The 20,454-nt window shown below is 41.6% G+C and overlaps 1 protein-coding gene across 1 annotated transcript in view; it reads right to left on the bottom strand.

Annotated features, from left to right (window-relative positions):
• Positions 1 to 20,454, bottom strand: part of HSD17B12 (hydroxysteroid 17-beta dehydrogenase 12) — a 74,615-nt gene that overhangs the window by 42,350 nt on the left and 11,811 nt on the right. Inside the window, 2 exon segments of the mRNA XM_052692566.1 lie at positions 4,272 to 4,347; positions 8,145 to 8,191. Coding sequence (XP_052548526.1) covers positions 4,272 to 4,347; positions 8,145 to 8,191 — 123 coding nt within the window.

Raw genomic sequence — 20,454 nt, 5'->3', positions numbered from 1 at the left:
CCATTTGCACTGGGAGACCGCAATAATACCTCAGGCGTGAGCAAAGTTGTCAGCATCAAGCCTGCTTCAGTGTCACCCATAGTTTTGTTATCAAGAAAGCAGGAAAAAAAGCAGCGTGAGCTATCTGCCTCAGAAATGGAGAAGGAATGTTCCCGGCTTTGGCACCACATCCCATTCCTTCCTTGTGCATACTTGCAGTCACACCAAAGGGTAGCAGGCGCATGATGGATCCCATGTCTGAAGATGAAAGCTCTCAGTTTATGATGCAGCTCAAGTATCTGGATCAGTGCAGTTCAAGAAGGTTAAGCAACTTCAAGATCACTATGTGCTAAGTAAATAGTCATCAAGTGCAGATTTAATTTTAACAGAAGGTTGTGCAGTGACATAACTAGCAGAGCCAAGACAATTCTAAAAAACAGTGACTAAAGGAGCAAAAACAGTAATGTTTTGGACAACATGTTTTGGACAGTAATTGGTGAATAGTGTTAGAGACAGACTGACAATGAGTTGCTTTTTTCTTGCCTCCCCACAGCTCACACACAACACTACTGCCTGTCCTGGTCAGCCGCCAGCTAACAACATACATCAAGACCAAACTCTTCTTTTGACAAATTTCCATTAAGGAAAACTCTCTTTACAGCATTCTCCCCACTCAGCTCGTTTTCACTACATCCTTCACATTTCAACCTCTAAGAAGTGAGTTTCTTTGGAGCTCTTTCCCAAGCCTGCTCAGAATGTACCTGCTGGCAACAGTGCAATAAGTGAAGTTTTTCTACTTGCAAATCTGTGATGCTTTTTGAATCAACTGCTGGCACTGAGCACCCAAGATGGCTTGGGCCATACACACTGCTGAACACAGCAAGTGAGGGAATAGTCATTACAAGGTATTCAAAAGATTGACTCCATTCACAGAAAGGTTTTCTTTCTGAACACTTAGAAGTGTTTAACAGTACAATACAACAGACATCTTAAAAAGATGGTGAAATACTGATGTATTGTGAACTAGACCAGGAACTTTGTGGAGCAAATCTAGAAAGTAGACTGTTTGTATATGATGCTTTTTGATTAACAGAACTGTGCAGCTCCATGAGAGGCAGTCCACAATCATTGAAAATAATTTTCAAAATCCTTTCTTCATTCTGTGACTTTAGACCTAATTCTGTGAGAACACAAAAGAGAATTTCCTTTTTGAGGGAAATCCTACAGGCATTCCACAAACAAATTTGGAGACTTTAACTGCTTGTTATCCACTAATTTTTGTTGCTCAAACTGAGTTATAAGTTCAGAACATTGAGTTATAAGTTCAGAACATCTGGCTGTCTTGTAACACCAGTCCAACCATGCACACACACAAGAAAAAAATCACATCCAGGTCATCTGGTATTTACCATTCAAAAAGACCTATCAGCACTTCTCTTAAAACGGTGCTTATGCAACTTGCATTTTGTACACACATGTCACTCCTAATCTAAGTATATTTGAAGAGTGCAAGAAAGGATTCATCTGAACAGAATAAATGCAGCTGATCCTTAAAAACCCTCCCATTGTAACGGAGAGCTTCTAACCCTTTGCTAGAACCAGCAGGACAGTGATCAGTGAAAACAAGGAAGGAACAGAAAACATACACACAGCTCATACAGTACAAAGAACTGTGATTATCCAGAGCTAAACAGCCATTCTTCCTTCAAGTGAAGGAAATGATCAAGCTCAGGTCTGCAGGACCATCATGAATAAGAGTAAAGCTACCTGAAGAACCTGAAAGGGAAACATCCAAGTAGTTACAGCATTACAGTTTAAGAAGAAAAAACATACATGCCCATCTTATACATGGCAATATCTGAACCGACTGCAGAGACCGCATGAGAAACTGTTGTCTAGCTAAAGCCTATTAGGATCTGAAAGCACTATTCTGATTTGCTTGATTATTCAGACTATCCTAATCCTGTAGCATATGCTACAGTGAACAAAGTATACATTTCAGTAGCTCAGCGTTGTCAAAAGAATGTTCTGAAAACCCAATATGAGTCATCTCACTTCAGAATCGTTTAGGAAAGAAAGCAGAAAAATGTTTGGGTGAGGCCTAACAGTAATTATGTATTACAGGCGGCTCTACAAAAGTAGATGTACTTTTTTTTTCTTCCTAATTTGAAAAACTCTCTCAGCAGCCATCATTTTGGTGTTGAAAGCTTAAAGCAGTAGATTTGTCTGTCTTGTCAGCATCACACTCAAGTCCAAGGGAGAAAGATATTTCCAGACTGGTTCAGAAAGGGTTATGACCATTTTCAGGAAGCTTGTCACTTCATGCTTAAGAAAGCATTTGTTTCTCGAGCAAGATATTTGCAGATAACTTCCAGCAATTCAGTTTTTACTTAGGAAGATACCTGTGTACGGTGTAGTAAGAAATGCGACTGCATGCCCACATATGCAGCAAGCTATTACCCAGCTGCTGCAGTTAACCACCAAAAAGACTGTAGCTGCAACTTCAGCATTTGCAATTGCAAAGCTTCAGTACTCACATGGGTTACCCAAGCAGTGATATCTGCACAGCCGATTTACCCTGCTGCTGCGTTGACAAGATTAGTGTATTAGAGGTATGATCAGACACTGTCGTGACATTCTTAAATGCAGGATGCTAACGAGCAGGGACAATTACTTCCAAACTAGAAGCCAGGATCTGATGCCATCTGAGTTCTAATAAGAATGTTCTTTACCATCTAAATATACACACAAAGATTTTTGTCTCTATAAAACAGTTTCATATGTCGTCTTACGACAGACATGAAAGTTACATACAGTGACATTTAAACTAATTTAAAGAGAACTGTATGCCCTATTTTTCTCAGCAAACTAGTAAAATAGTCATTAATAAGCCAGCTGAAGCTCTTTAGTGATTTAGTTATCATTATACTTAGCAGTTCACTACAATGGTACAAAATAGTTTGTGTATGCTTCTTTCTAGATTACACTTCGTAGTGAAATGGTGCCACTAACGAATTCAGTGGAAATTTAAACTGCATTATTTTGGCTTAAGTCTGTTATGACCTCTGAAAGAGAGCAGCTTTTACAGTTACCTGTATTATACACACAGACCATTTCAGGAAAGTCTAAGCAAAACAAGTAACGCAGAAGACGGATCTTAAAGCTTTCATTATCCAACATCATTATGCTGAGAAACATGCTTTATAGTACACGACTCCCACTCCTGCTTATCGAAAAGCTCTACACACAAGGCTACATTTCTTCTTTTATCTTGACATACTACACATAAACTAATAAATTTGCATTAAATCTGCCCTAATAAAAGAGATGTAAATTACAAAAAGAATTTTTCTGCATTATGGTTATACCTCGCTCTAGTAGGAAAATCATTTGTCTGCAAGAGACATAAGGAAACTAAATGACCCCATGCAAATATCGATTTTACATTTGTGATTGGAACACTGAAGTTACTCCCTTTTGCTTATATATAGCTATTTACTAGATGCTTACTAAAGAAACAATCCCTAGCATAAGCTCTTAAAATTGCTCATCAACTCATTGCCCACATTCCTATGACTATGAACATTTGTTACCCTAATAGAGCTCACAGCTCTTTACAATGATCTTTGAGTAGTTTATCCAAAACAAAATGAAACTGGAGAAGCAGGAGGGAAATAACCACTCATATTCACAATAAATCTGTGTGCTTTGTTAAACAATGAATAAAATGAGAAACAAAGAAACCACCTTTGTGGTTGAAACCCATGAAATCATACTTGCTTCAAGCTGAGGTAATACCCCAGTGAAGTAACAGCTACATGTTTCTCTCCTCGTTACCATTCAAAGATGCCTATAATGACAATCACTGGTATGGGTTGGGTATGCAATGCTAACAGTTTTAGAAGTACATATTCATAGAATCCTATCACAGAATGGCTTGGGTTAGAAGGAACCTAGACGGAACCCTAGGATCATCCAATTCCAACCCCCCCATGCCCTGAGCAGGGTTGCCACCCAGTAGATTAGACTGTTGAGGGCTACATCCAACCTGCCCCAGTGCCTCATCACCAGAATTAAACCCTAGTGTTCCCAGAAGATAAAGAGGGACAACTGCAAAATCATTCAGCAAGGCCTTTATCACTTATGTCTGTAATATTTGCACTGTGGACAAGAACAAACTTTTATTTTTTATATAGAGTGTATATATCAGCCTGTAGGAAATTAACATGCGATCACATTTATTTTATTTATAAGCACATATGTGAAATGTAAGGAAGAAGTTTTTAACTCACTTATTTCACCAGCAACTTGGTCCAACTTTTCTTTTGACCGACTGATTAGAACCACTTTCATTCCACGTCTTGCCAACTGAAAAAACAAAGAACAGGAGACATAAGGATAGTCACACATCACTTCCAAATCAGCATACTAGTTATCGCAGGGCTTGGTCAAATATTGTAACAATGACCAGCAAGTTTGAAGAGTTACAGTTTCACACAGATACAGAAAAGAAACTCACAGATACAGATGAGAAAAACAGGACAAGTACTTGCACACACTTCTTTCTTGATTTCCCTCATGGAAAACTTAGTATCTTCTTTGTCATCTCCTACAGGTGTATAAGCACATGTATACAGCAGATAACCAACAGCACGTATTTTACTGTCTTTCCACACTTCTGAGTCCCACCAAAGAAGCTACTGTCTATAATTAAGCTCAAAATGCCCAGTTAAGATATTCACGGTCACTTCAACACCTGTGTTGCAAAATTACCCTTGCACTCAATGCCTCTTTCCTTTAGCAGCTTACTTCGGGAGAACCTAGGCTCTACTCTTACTTTGCCTATTCATGGGTAATAAAGGTCAACTTAACCCACACAGTTCTTTTAAAGAAGTTATCTGTGTAAATTCAGCTGGGTCCACAACATATCCTGGTCATCAAGTCAGACCTAGTTCTGCATGCTTGTAATGGGATCTAACAATTTAACAGATCACAGAAAGACAGCTACATACCTGAATTACCCAGCAGTGGAAAACAAACAGTCTTTCTTTTGCAAATGCCTATTCCAATGAAAAGTAAAAACATGTATCCTATTGTTACAGGCAGCTAGCTTACTGGAACAGGTTTTTTTTTTTTTTTTATAAAGTCAAGCAGTGGGCTTTGGAGATGGCAGGAAGAGAAGAAGGGATTAAGATAGCTTTCTCCCATTCCACAAGATCAAGAAAGCAAAGGCAAAAGGTTTACCTAAAAGTATCTCTGTCTGTGATATTGAGGACAACCTGACAATAATCTGCTTACTGTGAAACAGCTGAGGTACCAAGGGGCAGGAAAGCCCTACAGCTACTCCTCGTAGGTGCAGACTATAGACTGCTGACACACAGCTTGCTTTCTGTCAGCAGTGAGCTCTGGGCTCACAGATTGCTTTAAGCAGGTACCTCAGCTTACAGAAAAGTGCCAAACTGTACCAGTCCCAAAAACAGATCAAGTAGAGTCACATTGCTACATCAAATTAGCAGACTCCCAGCAAATCTGAGAACTTCCACAGCAAAAGCAACTTGAGAGAAATTGCTGCCATGTTGACACTGAAGAGTTGCGCTGAGAAGCTCGTCCCAAATCTAGAAATGGAAACCAAATGGCAAGAAGAATCATCTAAGTACAGAGCATGAAAAATGTCTTAGAAACAACTTGTAACTAGGAATGGGTATCAACTAAAAGAAATAATGTCTTAGAAAAGATACAGTGCATACTGACTGATGTAACCTGATAGAGTTCTGCTGTGTCTGAATATTCACTGATAGAGGCCTAGTGAATTGAAAAAAATCACAGCTGTCCAAAGAGAAAAAATCATCCTCTGAGGTTCCAGTATAAGGAATGAGGAAGATCCAGTTACATTGTAAAAAACTTGCCATTAAACTTGGATCTTTGGCCATGACCTCGTCAAGATGAAAACATCCAATGAGAGGACCTAAAAATAATCAGAAAAACTAATCTAGAGTAGCACAATGGGAAGATTCTCCTGCAGCAAAGGATTAATTGATGCAAGCAAAAGTCATCCTTCTAAATTGAGTTGGTGGATGTAGGTGTCTAATTTCCATAAATCCAATGTTAGTAACTACCACATTTTCCACTTTGATAGCAAAACATAGCTGCTTTTAAAACTCTCTCAAAGAATGGGTGTGATTGACAGCTCTCCCAAAAGCAGAGTTAGAGCTCTTGTTAGAGCAAGTACAGCAAGAGCAGTACTAAAGAGATGCAGATACACATCATCACGCACTCAACTGTATCACAACCTGTAGTTTATCATCCAAGACGAAATTTCTGCTGTTTTCTTTTACAAATCAGGAGTACAGCAACAATGGGGCAATAAATAGCTAGTCCTAAGTATATCCTTATTAAAAAACAAGGGAGAAAGAAAGCGTGTTCCTCTGGAACCAAAGGCAAGCATTACTTGGGCAGAGAAGAACACGTGCATTTGGCAGAGCACTGTTTACGAAGGGGTAGCCCTGTCATGAAAAGGATATCAATGCTGAGCAAGGAACAAAGATCTTGTTACTACAGGAATGAAAAGTGTAAACGCAGCTTATTGCTTGGAAAATAAGGAAAGCAACCACAGCAGAATACAACCAGGGAATTCACTAATTTTTAACATTCTCCCACCAATAATCAGAGATGATACTGAACTTTTGAAGAGATCTCAACACTTGCATTTCTCACTTTAACTCCTCCAAAGAGAAAGAAATAATTTGCATGATTATATTCACAGCTGTGAGTACCCAAGCAGCTGTATATGCCAGCGACATTTATAGTAACCTGAAGGGAATTCCTGGTAGAAAGTCAAGCCTCTGTTAGCAGTCTTAGGAAGACAGACAAACCTGGAGTTAACTGAAAGATTGAGAAATCTTTTAAGGTATTTCATATTTCAATCTCTATTCACTTGATGTAATTAAACATCCATCCACCTGAACATTCAAAGGGGAAAGTACATCTTTTTTTATAGCTCAAGAATGGCTGCACCCTCTGGAGTGCTCTGTGCCTACAGTAACACCAGCAAAAAAAAAAAAAAAACTGAAACAGCCCATGTTTCCCATCAGGGCCTCATACTTGCAAATCAGCTTTCCTACTAGCTGTACATGTAATAGGGATCTGCCAGCAGCACACATTCGTGTTCACAGGCAGCCTAGCTCTCACAACACCAGCAGAACATAAAGTAAAAATGTAGTTTCACTCACCTGATAACCTAACATACAGAGCCTGAAACCAACAACCCACAATGTTCAGGGGGCATCTCGCATATCAGAGGGCTTCCTCCCAGTAGCAGTATGCCCTGGGCACAACAACCTCCTTCCACTTGCTCTAGGCAGTTATTTAAGTGTTGCATAATTTGCTTCAGGGCCATGTAACTGGCATAATTTGGCATGTAGGAGCTGTCAGCCCTGCAGAAGAATCAGGTGCTCTTGACATCAGCCTCCCCCCTTAGTAGGGGTGGGTGCTCCTATCTGCAAAACAGCAAGGAGCCTGGGGGGAAGGAGTGTATGTGTGGGGACACACTAGGATGGAAGGGGAATCTGAAGGGTGAGGACTACCCTCAACGAGACCTGAACACCCTGCAAAAAAGAAAACTCCGGAAAACTCCTAAGTTGCTGCAGTCAGCAATATTTGTCATGATGTTCTCTGGGCGCATAGGCTAAACTGCCCCATACTAACAGGCACTTTCTCTCTCAAAACAATACACTGCAGAACCATGTGTGGAACCCACATAATATGCATCAAGAGCAAAAGCACAGTAAAAGTGGTAGAGATAAAGCACCAGCTTCAGAGACTTGATAAACCATGGGGAATAATTGGAACACAGTGCAGGCAGCTAGAAATGCCATTTAGCCAGTGTCTGGAAATACCAAATGAAAATTCCAAGGCTTGGGGTAGGTGAAAATAATTACAGTAACTAAAAATGTTAAAAGTAGAAACTGAAGGACAAGGTGAGCGCTGAAGACAGAAGAAGTCACAAAATAAGTGAAAGGAGACTTGATTTTCAGCTAGCCACCTGAGGGAAGCGACACAAAACATCTCAATCTCCATGTATGTGTTAAAACAAGATGAAGGGGACAAGGCCTGCTGCTGACAGCTTGCCAAGGATCAGGACAGCTCCAAACAACAAGAATTCTTACCTCTTCTGCATAGGCTTTTCCAATCCCGTCAGTAGCTCCTGTGACCACTAGGAAAGAAAGATGGATATCCATTAGCTACTTCACAGCAATAAGTACACTAAGTGTTCATTAGCAGGCTACTGAAGTACTTGTCCAAGAGACACAATGTCTCTGGAATAGGTGTACAACTTGAAATTTTATTAAAGGTCTCTCAGGAAGCTCCCAATATCCTTTCCACGTAGAGAAAGAGTTATGGGCCTAAATTCTTGCCTCAAGAATCGTGTTCAGCATCTCTTCTCATGCCAGTTTTCTGGCCTGCTATGCTACTTCTGAAGTTTGTGGCTTAGGAGATTTTTCAAAATCATACATTGTATGCAGCAAAATAAAAAGCATCCTAAAGCCTGTAACAGTTCAGTATTTTGTTACATGGGCAGAATGTAAATTCTCAAAGCAGAAGACATCTTTTTAAGACTCTCCAGGAGCTTTTAGATCCCTGTAACACGGTGCCTTGCCACCAGCAAGTCTGACTGACCAAAGCAGCCAGATGTGTCTAGAGTTTTTTTCACCTGTGGGCGGACTGGGATCTGTGTCAAGCCTCAAGTCTTTCTAGGATTCTTTTCCACACACTGAAAATCACTGAGTGACTCAACATGCCATTAGTTTGACAGATTATTCCGGGGCTCACCACACCAGTAGCTGATCATCTCAGTTTACTCACTAAATAGCAACTCCTTCATCTACAATCCACTTCTCCCAAACTATTGTTTGAGCAAGCACATTCAGCATCACTTCCTTCTCTCAACTATTCATTCCCATCAGTTCCAATTCCTACACCTCAACATTCTTACACTTGCAGCTCACCACTCCTTCATCCACCTCTGCTCTCTGTTAAGTGGCTACAGAACATACCGTACTTATCCGGCTGCCCTCAGACAGATCAGAACAGCTTGTTTAATGCTTCCACCGCTTAGCCCTGAACTGAGGCATGCCTCAAATAACAGAGCTTGTTTAACGGTTCAGAAAACTGAACTGGGAGTGCTGGTTTGATTCCCAAACCCACTGCTAGCCCTGCACAGCCGAGTGAGGTGTGCAGCCAGCACTGCATCTAGCAGCAGCTTCCCCCCAGTGCAACAGAGGGAAACATGTTTGCAGATGGCTTGATTAGTCACTGCGGATCACCCAAAACAGTTGGAATGCAAACAGCAGCCAGTATACTTCTGTTTGAGTAATAACAGCTAGGAAATGCTGTAACCATTTCAGTTTCTCTGCCACTAGCTATAAATAAGCAGACATAATAACAAGTGATGAAGCTGCCAGGAAAGGTCCTATTCTAGCTCGAATGGCCAGTCAACAATGCAATAACAGCCTAGGAATGAGATCCGGTAATGTCCATGACTGAAGCTAGATTTACAGATGACCCTACATGAAGATATACACACATACATTTATCCCTTCCTTAGTTTCAAAGTTTGTTTGCAAGACGTCATAGCTCTAATATGAAGATACACAATTGTGCTGCCAGTATGATAGCACACACTGAATGCAGAGGATGTGATGGCTAGTGAGCAGTTCTACATGCTGCATTGTCAGCCCCTGTAAAATGTATTCAGAAGGCCATGTGAGTGTGTCACACTGTTTTTGCCAATTCCTATTCAACTATAATTAGACAAGTGTGAGTAAGCTTTGCTATAGATAGAAATCCAAATTTAGAAAGGTAAAGCAGTAGTCCAAACGATGGATAAAGGCCTCAGAGAAAAAATCAAGAATACATTTACAGGAGCCCACCTGCTGTAACCCAAGTTGTATCAATACTGTGACACCCATTTAGCCAGACAGAATTATAGCCCTGCAAGGTGGTGTCAGCCTTTCAGTTGTAGGACCATCAGGCTTCAATTTCAGCATTGCTGATCTTCGGTTTCATATTATGCATTATCACACAGTTCATTATGTTTTCAACAAAATAACGGAATAAACAAGAGCACAGAGAAAACACGTATCAGCACCACTGCCTGTTACTCTTAGAACAATAACTGGACATATTTTAAGTTGACCCAGACTGAATAGCATTTGACTTCAGTGACTCTTTGAAATGAGCTGTTTCATAACAATTAATACTTAATACTAAGAATGCAAGCACAATTGCAATCCCACATATTTGTTTTGCTTATTGGATCCACTGCTTAATTAGCCTGCAGAAGAAATGGCTGGAGCATGAGATTTAAGCATTTGGAGATCGGAGTTTTCAAACTGACCTGTGAGTAACAGGACATGTCCTCCTCTGTTAGGTTCTAGTTCATACTGAAACAATCCGTAACCCAGAGATTAAAGTAGCCTCCAAAACAGAACTTAAGAAATGTAAACTAGTCTGATGAAAAACATCAAAAAATACAACCAGGAGAAAGAAAAAAAAACATTTGGACCATCACCTACACAAAAATGTATCCAGCTGATGTGCATCATGCAGATGTGCCATCCTTGGAGGAATTGAAGGCCAGGTTGAAGGGCCCTGGGTAACCTGAACCAGGGGGTGACAAAAGTGCGTATGGTGTGGGGTTTGGAATTTGTTGGTCTTTATGGTCCCTTCCAACCCAAACCATCCCGTGATGATTTTGCTTCTGCTGTAGGCAAAGACATACACACAAAAATGAAGAATACAGGTAGTTCTTCATAGCTATAAAGGAATTGTCTTCTCACAAGAAGGCACTAACATTATCACTTTATTGGTGGATTCAGTTTGAGAGGAATAACATTGTCTCCTTTTCCAGCTTCCATACAGTCTTGAAGAGAAAGCATACCACAAGGACTGCTCTCCACTGTGCTATAATTTAGAAAACACTTTTTGAAGCCACACTTCCCTTCCTATGGCCTTTCAAGAGAAGCAGCCTAGCTCAGCTGTCACTCAGTCTAAGCAAGTGATTTTCCCACCAAGGGATACACTGGCACTGAGGTCAGCACTGGAGGAATGTGTTAAGTTGTGACACAACTGCAAGCACAACTCCACAGACCATCCAATCACTGACCAAGATCCTATAAGCAGCTGGTAGGGTCAGGAAGGCTGTCCAAACGGGTACTTCCTAGAGCAAAGACCAATTCTTACACTTGATGTTCTGAAAGCAACAAAGAGAGGTGGGGTGAAGGCAACTGGCGGGACAAATGCCACAGAAGGTAAGGTTCAACTATCTTATCCTCCTCCATAGTTTGGATTATCTGCACCACAAGTGTGATGGGGAGAATGATAAAAAGAGGTTTTGTTAACTCTTGCACACTTACAGTTTTCACAGTGATTATGCTCACGTCTGTCTTCCACTCTGAAGCCAAACGCTGCAGCTTTAACTACTCCAGCTACATACAGAAGCTGCACTAGTTTAACTCAGTTTTAACTATCACCTTGACGTGTTGAAGCCAGTTTAACTCCATGTGTAGATAAATTGTTTAAATTCTGTTTCTTCTACAGACTGCCTTCCAGCAAAGTTACAAACAGACTGCCGTTGGCAGAGCTTAAAGAAGGCAAAGCAAGCAGAGTAGGAATTAGTTATTGTCTGCACAAGGAAGCTGCACCAGCTCCTAAGTGTGACTATCTACATTTACTCAGTAGTCAGAGGAGCTGTAGTAGCTTCCCACTTCAGCCATCTGTGCTTTCCTGAAGAAAAGTGAGAAGAATGCCCAGGAAGCTTGTTTGAGAGTCGACTGAATTGAAGTTGGTCTGAATGGAAGCTGGTAGCAAGGCGCTCATTGATTTCAGGCAAAGGAGTCATCTTCCCTTAGGATAGTCACCAGTGTGCACCACACAAATATAAGTGACTTTAAAATCCACCACGGCATTGGATCAGCCTAAGGTAAAAATGGGCAAAGAACTTCCAGTGTGGTATCTAGGTCCCCAAACAAAAAGCACTGTGGGTATTCAAGTGTTTATCTTGAAAATGAAAGCTTCTACCAAGCTCTGTAGTTAAATATACCTACGTGTGGTTAAATATACCTACACAACACATTTTCGTAGTGCAACTGATTAATAACAGTTCCAATGCTAAAGTCAGGTATGTTTAACATAGAGGTTCCAGACAATTCAAACGTTTCCTGTCTATAGGATCTACTAAGCTTTAATCTCTACTCTCATGCTCCTAACGCCACAGCCACTGGCAGTCAAAGTCACAGATCTACGCGCCTATCATCCAACAGTGTCTGTCTTTTGCAAAACTGGGCATCAGGGAGAAAACACATGCAGGCACTACATAGAAAAGCAGCAAACGCATTTTGTCTGTTACTCAGCAGCTCTGTATTTTACACTGTTAGCTTCAGCGGCAGCCAAAACATTGATGGGAAATACATGCAAAGATATGGCTGGTCTCACTGGAACTTGAAATGAATTTGCACAATGAACATGGACATATTTCTGTTTTGTTGTATCAAGCCTCCTACTTCATCAGAACAAATAAGTGAAAGAGATTACTTTAGTTATCAACTCCAGCTCTCAGAAATCAAACACTATTCATTTAATATTTACTATCCACACCACACAACAAAGCATGCAACAAGTTTCTGTCATCTAACCTTTGACTGTAGGAAATGCCATAGGAAGAGTATAAAAAAAAAAAAATCAGGAGGATCTTAGGTCTTAGCTCTTTTCAAGAGGGAAAAGTGTTCTGACACAAGTTACAGCAGAAAGTGCAACAGTCCCACCAAAGCACCAGCCTTCAGAGGAGGAGAAAGCCTTTCTAACCTCAACCTTACTGTTCCCTAACAGGTATCAGTGTCTTTTAGAGCACTGTTTGCCATGTTCAGCACATCCTCAGAAGGCAGAAGAAAAATAAAATCATCGTTATTTAACTACAGAATTCTACAAGCAACTAAAAGTCCTAAAACACATTATTAAGTACACCATGGGAAGTACAGAACAGATTCAAGACATCTCAGTTACCACTGCATATATACTAACAAATCAGTGGCACAAGAACTCAGATTATCAGTTCGCATTTTCAGTTGCAGTGTTATCCTTACCACTTACCATTTCTGTAAATCGGAATCTCTGCTTTAGGTCAGTATAGCACCTTTTCCCAAAAGGCCATGCCAGAATTTTGCTTCTTGAGTGGCAAAAACATCACAACCTCCACCATGAGTTTGCTCACCTATCTTTGAGCTCTTACAAGGATATCTTAAATTTAGGACAGAGGTGCACAGGAATCCACCATACTGCCCCTACCAGACTAGTTGTCAGTAGATGCAGTTCATTCTCTAAACCCTACCACATCAAACCACTTTGCCTCACATGCTTGGCATGGCCCATTTCACGTCTCATCACATGTACAACACACACAGTTCATAAGCACCTGAGTCAACTCCTAGGTGGTGCCAAACTCAAGGCAACCCTTGACAAAAGCATCAAAGATCAATGACCTCAGCAGTCGGTGGCATGCCTGGTATTGCACTGAAAGGGAAGAACTTCTCAGTTGCTGTAAATCACAGACCAAGTCTACAAGACACGCCATTTAAGCAGGCAGTGACTTCAGTTCATAAGATGATGAATATGCCCAGTGGTACACAACTTCAGGGACTAAAGACCAGACTTTCCTCAGAAGGCCCACAAAGGGTCACCCATATGTGAATGCTGCCAGTAGCATCTACATCCCCCAGAAGCCCCATGGCTCAAGATAAGGCATCAGTGCAGGCAATGAACCTATGCTCAAATGTTTTTTCTATTTGCAACAACCAACAGTTACTGCTTTTCCAAGGAAGAGGTGACTTAGGGAACTTGCACCTCCTCTCAGGAGGCACGCTACGTAAGCATTATCTGCTCTTACAAAGGTAACTGCTGTTTCACAGGTGAGCAAAAGCATGACTATGGCAGTCTGGTCATCAGAGGAAGTGAATATTTGAGGACCTGAAATAACATTTTTACTTGTTCCTTATCCAGCGAAGATATCTTAAAAACAAAAACAGCGAATGGTGCAGCAGGGCATGAGGCAGGTATGCAGAAATCCTGCCTCACAACATGAGCAAGGAGCAGCATTTATACAGGGAGAGCGAGCAGCAGCAGGCGCAGAGAATCTGACTGCAGCTCTGCAGAGCAATCACGCTGAAACAAGATTAGAGATTCGTGACTCCCCAACTCAAGGTTAGACAACAGAGAAGACAAAGCTTAGAGATCAAGCCTGCCTTCAGATACAAACACACAGTTCCCACAGCAAAAAAAGTTTTCAGAGATGCTTAGTGGAGATAAAGCATCCAGTGGCACCAAGGATAATCCTTGCACTAATGACTGTTAGTTGTGTTCTCTACTAGCCTCTCAGAACTACAAATTCATTTAAGTTTAGCCATTTTCCTGTCTTCATTAAGAAAAGCATGAATTGTTAGCTAACCCTTCAAAGTACTGCAGATGCACTTAAGGAGGGCTGGAGCCACCAACCACAGTGGTTCTTCCACGAACATGCAAGTGCTGCAATTTGGGTCTAAGTGCCCTCTTCTTGCCAACAAACTAAGCCAAACTTGCCAAACAACCCGATCTGCAGAACAGCATAGCAACCCCTGCTGCCCACTGAGAGATGGACAAATTTGTTGTCAAAATGGCACTGCAGAGGGAGTTTCCCAGTCATTTCTCCATTCACACAGGAGAACAGCCCTTGTCCTGCAAAGACATCTGGTTCTTTCTTCGCTGCAAACATCCTCCTGTAGCAGAAACAACATAAGGACTAAGCCAGGAAGCTACGTGGCTTTTTTAAGCAGTACAGTTCAGAGAAACTTCCCAGCATAGCTAACCTTAGCATAGGTTTGAAGTACACTGCATAAATAACTAAAGACTCGAGATTCTTCTGCTACGAAACGCAGAGGCTATATTAAGAATATGACAGCTCCTGGGGAAAACAAAAGCTGGCAAGAGGAGAAGAGACTATCCCTGCTTGGCACCAAGCAGTGCTTCATCTATTACAGATTTATATAAATCACTGGCAATTGACCAATACCAAGCTTCTAGATTATCTCCAGCCAACAAAAGTACTTAGCCTGTGCTGGTTAAAAATATTCTACTTTTTTGTCCTCAACTTGCTAGGAACGGCTATTTTTAGTAAGAGTCCAATCAACCTTATCAAAATCAAGCATCAAAAATAGACTGGAGAAACACTGGAAGCAAATCCTATTTTTAGCCACTCTGTCTATTCCCTGCCGTTACCCACCGAGTCCTGACTGCACAGACCATGCACGAGTGCTCAGTTATTCTAGGCAGATCCTCGTCGTGACCCTTTTTTCCCTGAACACCTGAATGCAGAAAACACTCGATTGATTAAAGATTAATACAGCCGCAAACCGTGACAGCTGCCTTTCGTCTGAGTGCTTTTGGGGAGGGGGAGAATATGGGATGACAGAGAGCTTGCATCAGTATTCCTCCTGAGGATCTATTACATGGAAAGAAAATTGCTATTTCAATTCCCTTTTGTTGCTAAAAATAGCAGCCCCAATTGATTCGAGCAAACAGGGCACCGGCTTAGCAATGCCAAATTTAGAAACCACTGAAGTCCCAAAGAGTGAACGCTAACGCAGTCTAACACATGCCAGCTCATATTTAACAAAGAACAAAGAAGATAAGCATGCCGGCTGCAAGTTAATAAGACGGCAGCAACTCCCTGCATTTTTATTAAACAAAAACAGAAAACTTGGTGCAGGAATTACACAAACTTTGATTCCGTACCCAATTTAATTTGCTGAAATAGGAAGCCTCGTCATAAAGATCATCTGCGTCTAATCTGAAATCATGAAAATTCTGGATATTTTTTTCACATGAAGGTTTTTTTTCCTGCACAAAGCAGCTAACGCCTAATGGTCAGGCTCTGAAAAGGCAGGCTACAGCAAGAGGTTCAATTCCCAGAACCACACACTTACTTGGTAACAGCTTGTGTCTAAGAGCTAGGATTGTGGGTAGAAAAATATTCTATAAATATCACAGCACTGACAAGTTCCCATTTCATCTAGAACTACAGCAAGAAAGCAGTGCACTCCTCAGATTTCTTTAGACTCTAGAGCTAGAAGCAATCTAGAAATCTCAACAAGAACAAAGAGCAACTCAGGAAAGCCACAGGCAATGCCTACACACCACCAGCTCCCACTGCTCCTGTACAACACCTCCCAGTGCTCCAGGTGCCCCTTATCACCCCCACTGCCCTCAAACCTCCACAACGGGGCCCCCCGCCTGCGGCTGCGCAATTTGGGCAGGGGACTCCATCATCTTCTCTCCTGCCCACAGAGCTCTCACGGCACCCTGCCACAGATTCAGGAACCATGTTGCTTTCAAGGCTAGGAAGCAAGGACCTTGGAAGTGCCATGAAGAGCACGCCAGGACTGCCTTGAACTTCAGTTCTGCAACAGTGTGGGAGCTGTGCAGGGTACCTGAGCAGGGCTGGTCAATCTAAGCATACGCGAAAGCTGCTCTGTGCTCCGTAGGCTTATCGCAAGGCTTACTGAGCATCGCTGGCATTAAGTAAAAACAAGCTCTCATTTCTCTTCATTGAGAAATACATGACAGATGCTCACTGTCACACTAAGCATGACTGCACCAAGGAAGCACACACAGGGAGGCTGGTTGGTCTTCCTGCCTCTAGCAGGGGATGAACGCAGTGAAGTTTTGAAGATCAGATGGCTCAGAATTGGCACCAGCTGAAGGCTTTTGCGTGTTTGCTTGGAAATAAGCATGGATTGATTGGACTCAAAGCTGTGCAAGTTCTCGGAATAATCAAGAGCACAGAAAATAGCAGGGACTGGGATCAAATGCAACACGCGATCCATTTTTAATCAAAAGGCAATCTGTGTCCAGCTTCAAGAAAGTGTCATCAGTTTAGACAAGGATAATGCTCCAAACACATGGGGCAAAAGAAAATCATTTTATGTTATGACTATCGGAAACTACTAGTGTGAAGGTGACTGAGACTGAACATAACAATCTTAGTATATCGTCAGGAACTTGGCAGGGAGGTGTCTGGAAAAAAAAAAACAAAAAAACAAAAAAAAACAAAAAAACTCATCAGGATTAAAAAAAAATTACGTAGGTGGGCTCCTCAGTGACTGGTCACAGCGTAGATCTTGTTTGGTGTCATCATTACTGACCAGTGCGCTTAGGAAATTTGCAGGCAACCTAACCACTGAAAAAGGATCACAGCACTCCATCCCATAGAATGAGATGACTTCATAGACCTGAGTAATAAAAACATAATGCCACCAGATATTGCCTGGTGACATATTAGTACCAGATGCCAAGCCATGCTCTTGAGACTAACTTTGCTTGAAGTTAAGGTGACAACTGTAAGTGATGGTAGAGAGGTACCTGAGGTGCAGTGGCTGAATGTAAAATGGACTGATGAGGTGCTTCCTATCGCAACAGAAAGCAATAATACATTTTAAGTAATTTAAATAAGAACAGTTTTGAAAAAGGCCTGCTAAGATGATTAAGAGTTACCTGTTTGGGGAGATGAGTTTGAAAGCATTTGGTTTGCTCCTCATAAGCTCACAAAATATAATCACCAGAAAACGAAAAGCCCAGATTCACACTGGGAAGACAACACAGGCTGATCATAAACATGCCTGGAAATTAGGAGGTCTCAAAAGAGAAAAATTCCCAAATTCGAAGAATGCTAGTTAAGGAAGCTGAAGTGCTGAAGGAACTCTGAGATACAGACAGCAATGCAGGGCAAGGTAGACATGGTTCAGGAAACAGAACTAAAAACTTGCAGTAGAAACCTGTGTGCTCATTAGTGGCCAATTCAATGTATCAAAGGGAAAATGGGAAACAAAACAAGCCTGACTGCAGTTTGTTGATTGTTTTTGAAACATTATATTAATCCCACGCTTTTAGACTACCTTGTGTTGTCAGAAGACAGCAGAAAAAATAAATAAATAAATTCCATCTCTCTCAATGTATATTTAGACTTACAGAGTGTCTCTGCTCCTCTCTTCAGAAAAGAGGCCAGCTGTAGCTAGACACAGAAGAGACAAACGCACAGTGCCCCTAACAGAACTGAGATTGACTTCTGGAGCTTGTTAGCATGATCAAGATTCAAGTCAGAAAGAGGTTGGATAACCAGCACTCTTCTCTCAAGAACAGCATAATCTGAGCAACTTTCTTGCAATTGAAGAATTTCCTAGGTCAAAAGCCTTGAAAATAGCCATGTTCATAAATTTATAACAGGACACTGGCGGAAGCTTTTGCAGGCAGAAGACAGGAAAAAAAAAGTTTCTCCCTATCTTCCTGGACTTGTGTCCATCACACAACAGCTGATGACAGAGGTGACCTACCCACTCTGCATTTGAACAAGTGCAAGAAGGCAGCACAAACATTTCCTACATTCCCTCTCAAAACCATGGAAAATCCTCAGGAGTCCCTAAAGAAAGGTAAGTGCAGCTCCTAGGCTACATGTTGTGAACTGAGCTTACAGGCAGGAGCAGGACTGACTTTCTACATGGCCTGACAGTGACAGGACAGGAGGGAACAGTTTTAAACTAAAAGAGGGGAGATATAGATTAGATGTTAGGAAGAAATTCTTTATTCTAGGGCTGGTGAGGCACAAGCTGCCCAAAGTTGTGGGCGCCCCAGCCCTGGAGGGGCTCAAAGCCAGGTTGGGCCCTGGGCAACCTGATCTAGTGGTTGGCAACCTTGGCCACAGCAAGGAGGTTGGAACTGGATGATCTTTGAGATTCCCTCCAACCTAAGCCATTCTATGATTCTACGTACAGCAAAGATATTCCTCCAGTTCAATGAAAGCATGCTGCAGAGGGCGAGAGGTGGAGAGCAGCTCCTAGCACTGAGCTCAACCTGCAGCAGGCGAAGCAGAGCTATTGGGTAGCTGTTGACATCTCTATCAATTGCTTCATGGATTGGCATGCACAGAAAAATTTTTCACTGAACTGGACTTAGCCAACAGATCACAGCTAGACATAAGAGCCCACACACAGAAAGCAGTGAAAGCACACTGCTAGGGATAGGATACTGCTACATTTTCCAAAGTGTACATTCTACACACAGCAGAGCAAACCAAAGTTATACCACCACCATTCATTCATGCTGGCAATAACTTAAAGCATGTTACCCAACCACTTCCATATTCACTGAGGAACACGACTATGGCAGGAAGTTACGGTGTTACCTACACTCTGCATAGAAAAAACAGCACCATTTCCTCCTCTTCAGAATTGATCTTCTACTGTAGATTTGGTGCTTTATCTACCAGCTACCAATCACTGTGAGAAGATGCAGATCATTTCACTTCCCTTCTGTCCTCCGAATCAAAGTCATGGACTTCACAGTAGTTTAATTCAGTTATTTAACAGGTACATACGACACGAGGCAACTCCTTATCGTCTATCAGAATGTCTTTTGACTAGACATTTGCAGTTAGAAAAATGAATTTAAAATCATTAAATACATTTTAAATACCAAAATTATGCTCCTTTTCCATCTTCAGGATTAAAATCTTCATTTCAAATGCAAGTCAGAGTAGAAACATCAGTACGTCAACAATGTACCAAAAATAAGAAAACTGGGAAGCACAGCACTCACTAGAGAAGTGTCGCTGTAGGAGGTGATTGGCAAGACTTGCTTTTTCCTTTCCTTAAACTTCCAGCTCCTTTGGACCTCCAACCTTGCAGAGCTGCTCAGACACTTCATCACCCCCCATCAACCAGCCTGCTGAGCCCGCTATCCAGACCTCATGCCATCCCCTGCACAACCCTTTGGTCCTCCCCACCAAGCTCCGCAGCCTTCTGGAGTAATCAAAAATTCAGCCACGGCTGCAGTGTCCCACTCAACACCTTCATCTCTGCCCAAGAACAGCCAGATGTATGCACATGATACTCAGACCAGTCATGTCAGAGCGCATCATATGGCCCATATTCTTAATCTCTTATTTACAGAAGTGATTTCAAACTCAGCCAAAGAAGATCAAAATCTGAAATACATGGGCTACTTCATTTCCATTGGGATACCACCTATCGCTCTATCTGCTCCCACAAGGCCACTTTCCTAAAGCTTACAATTCACAGTATGCAAAATGAGAAGGGGAAATTTGATTTTTAGGAACAAACATCATAAATCAGTTTAGCTACCTATCTGTGTAGAAGCAAAGACAAGTTTTAACCCTGAGAAATTCATAGTACTATCTTGTGCAGCAGAAAACTGAAAAAGCCAATCTGTAAGCTACCTTTTAGTTACACATACATACATACATACATAGGGAGGTGATCATCTAAGCTGTCCTACATGTTATGTGTATCATGTGCCCATACACCAAAGATGCATTACTGGACCCAAGAACCACCCTAGGAAGGTCTCATTGTACACTGCCTTTAAAATAAGATGGAA

This window comes from Tympanuchus pallidicinctus, unplaced genomic scaffold (assembly GCF_026119805.1).
Source record: "Tympanuchus pallidicinctus isolate F22 unplaced genomic scaffold, pur_lepc_1.0 scaffold3, whole genome shotgun sequence".
NCBI lineage: Eukaryota > Metazoa > Chordata > Aves > Galliformes > Phasianidae > Tympanuchus > Tympanuchus pallidicinctus.
Note: the sequence above shows the minus strand (reverse complement) of the source record. Positions and strands in the feature narration are given on the sequence as shown.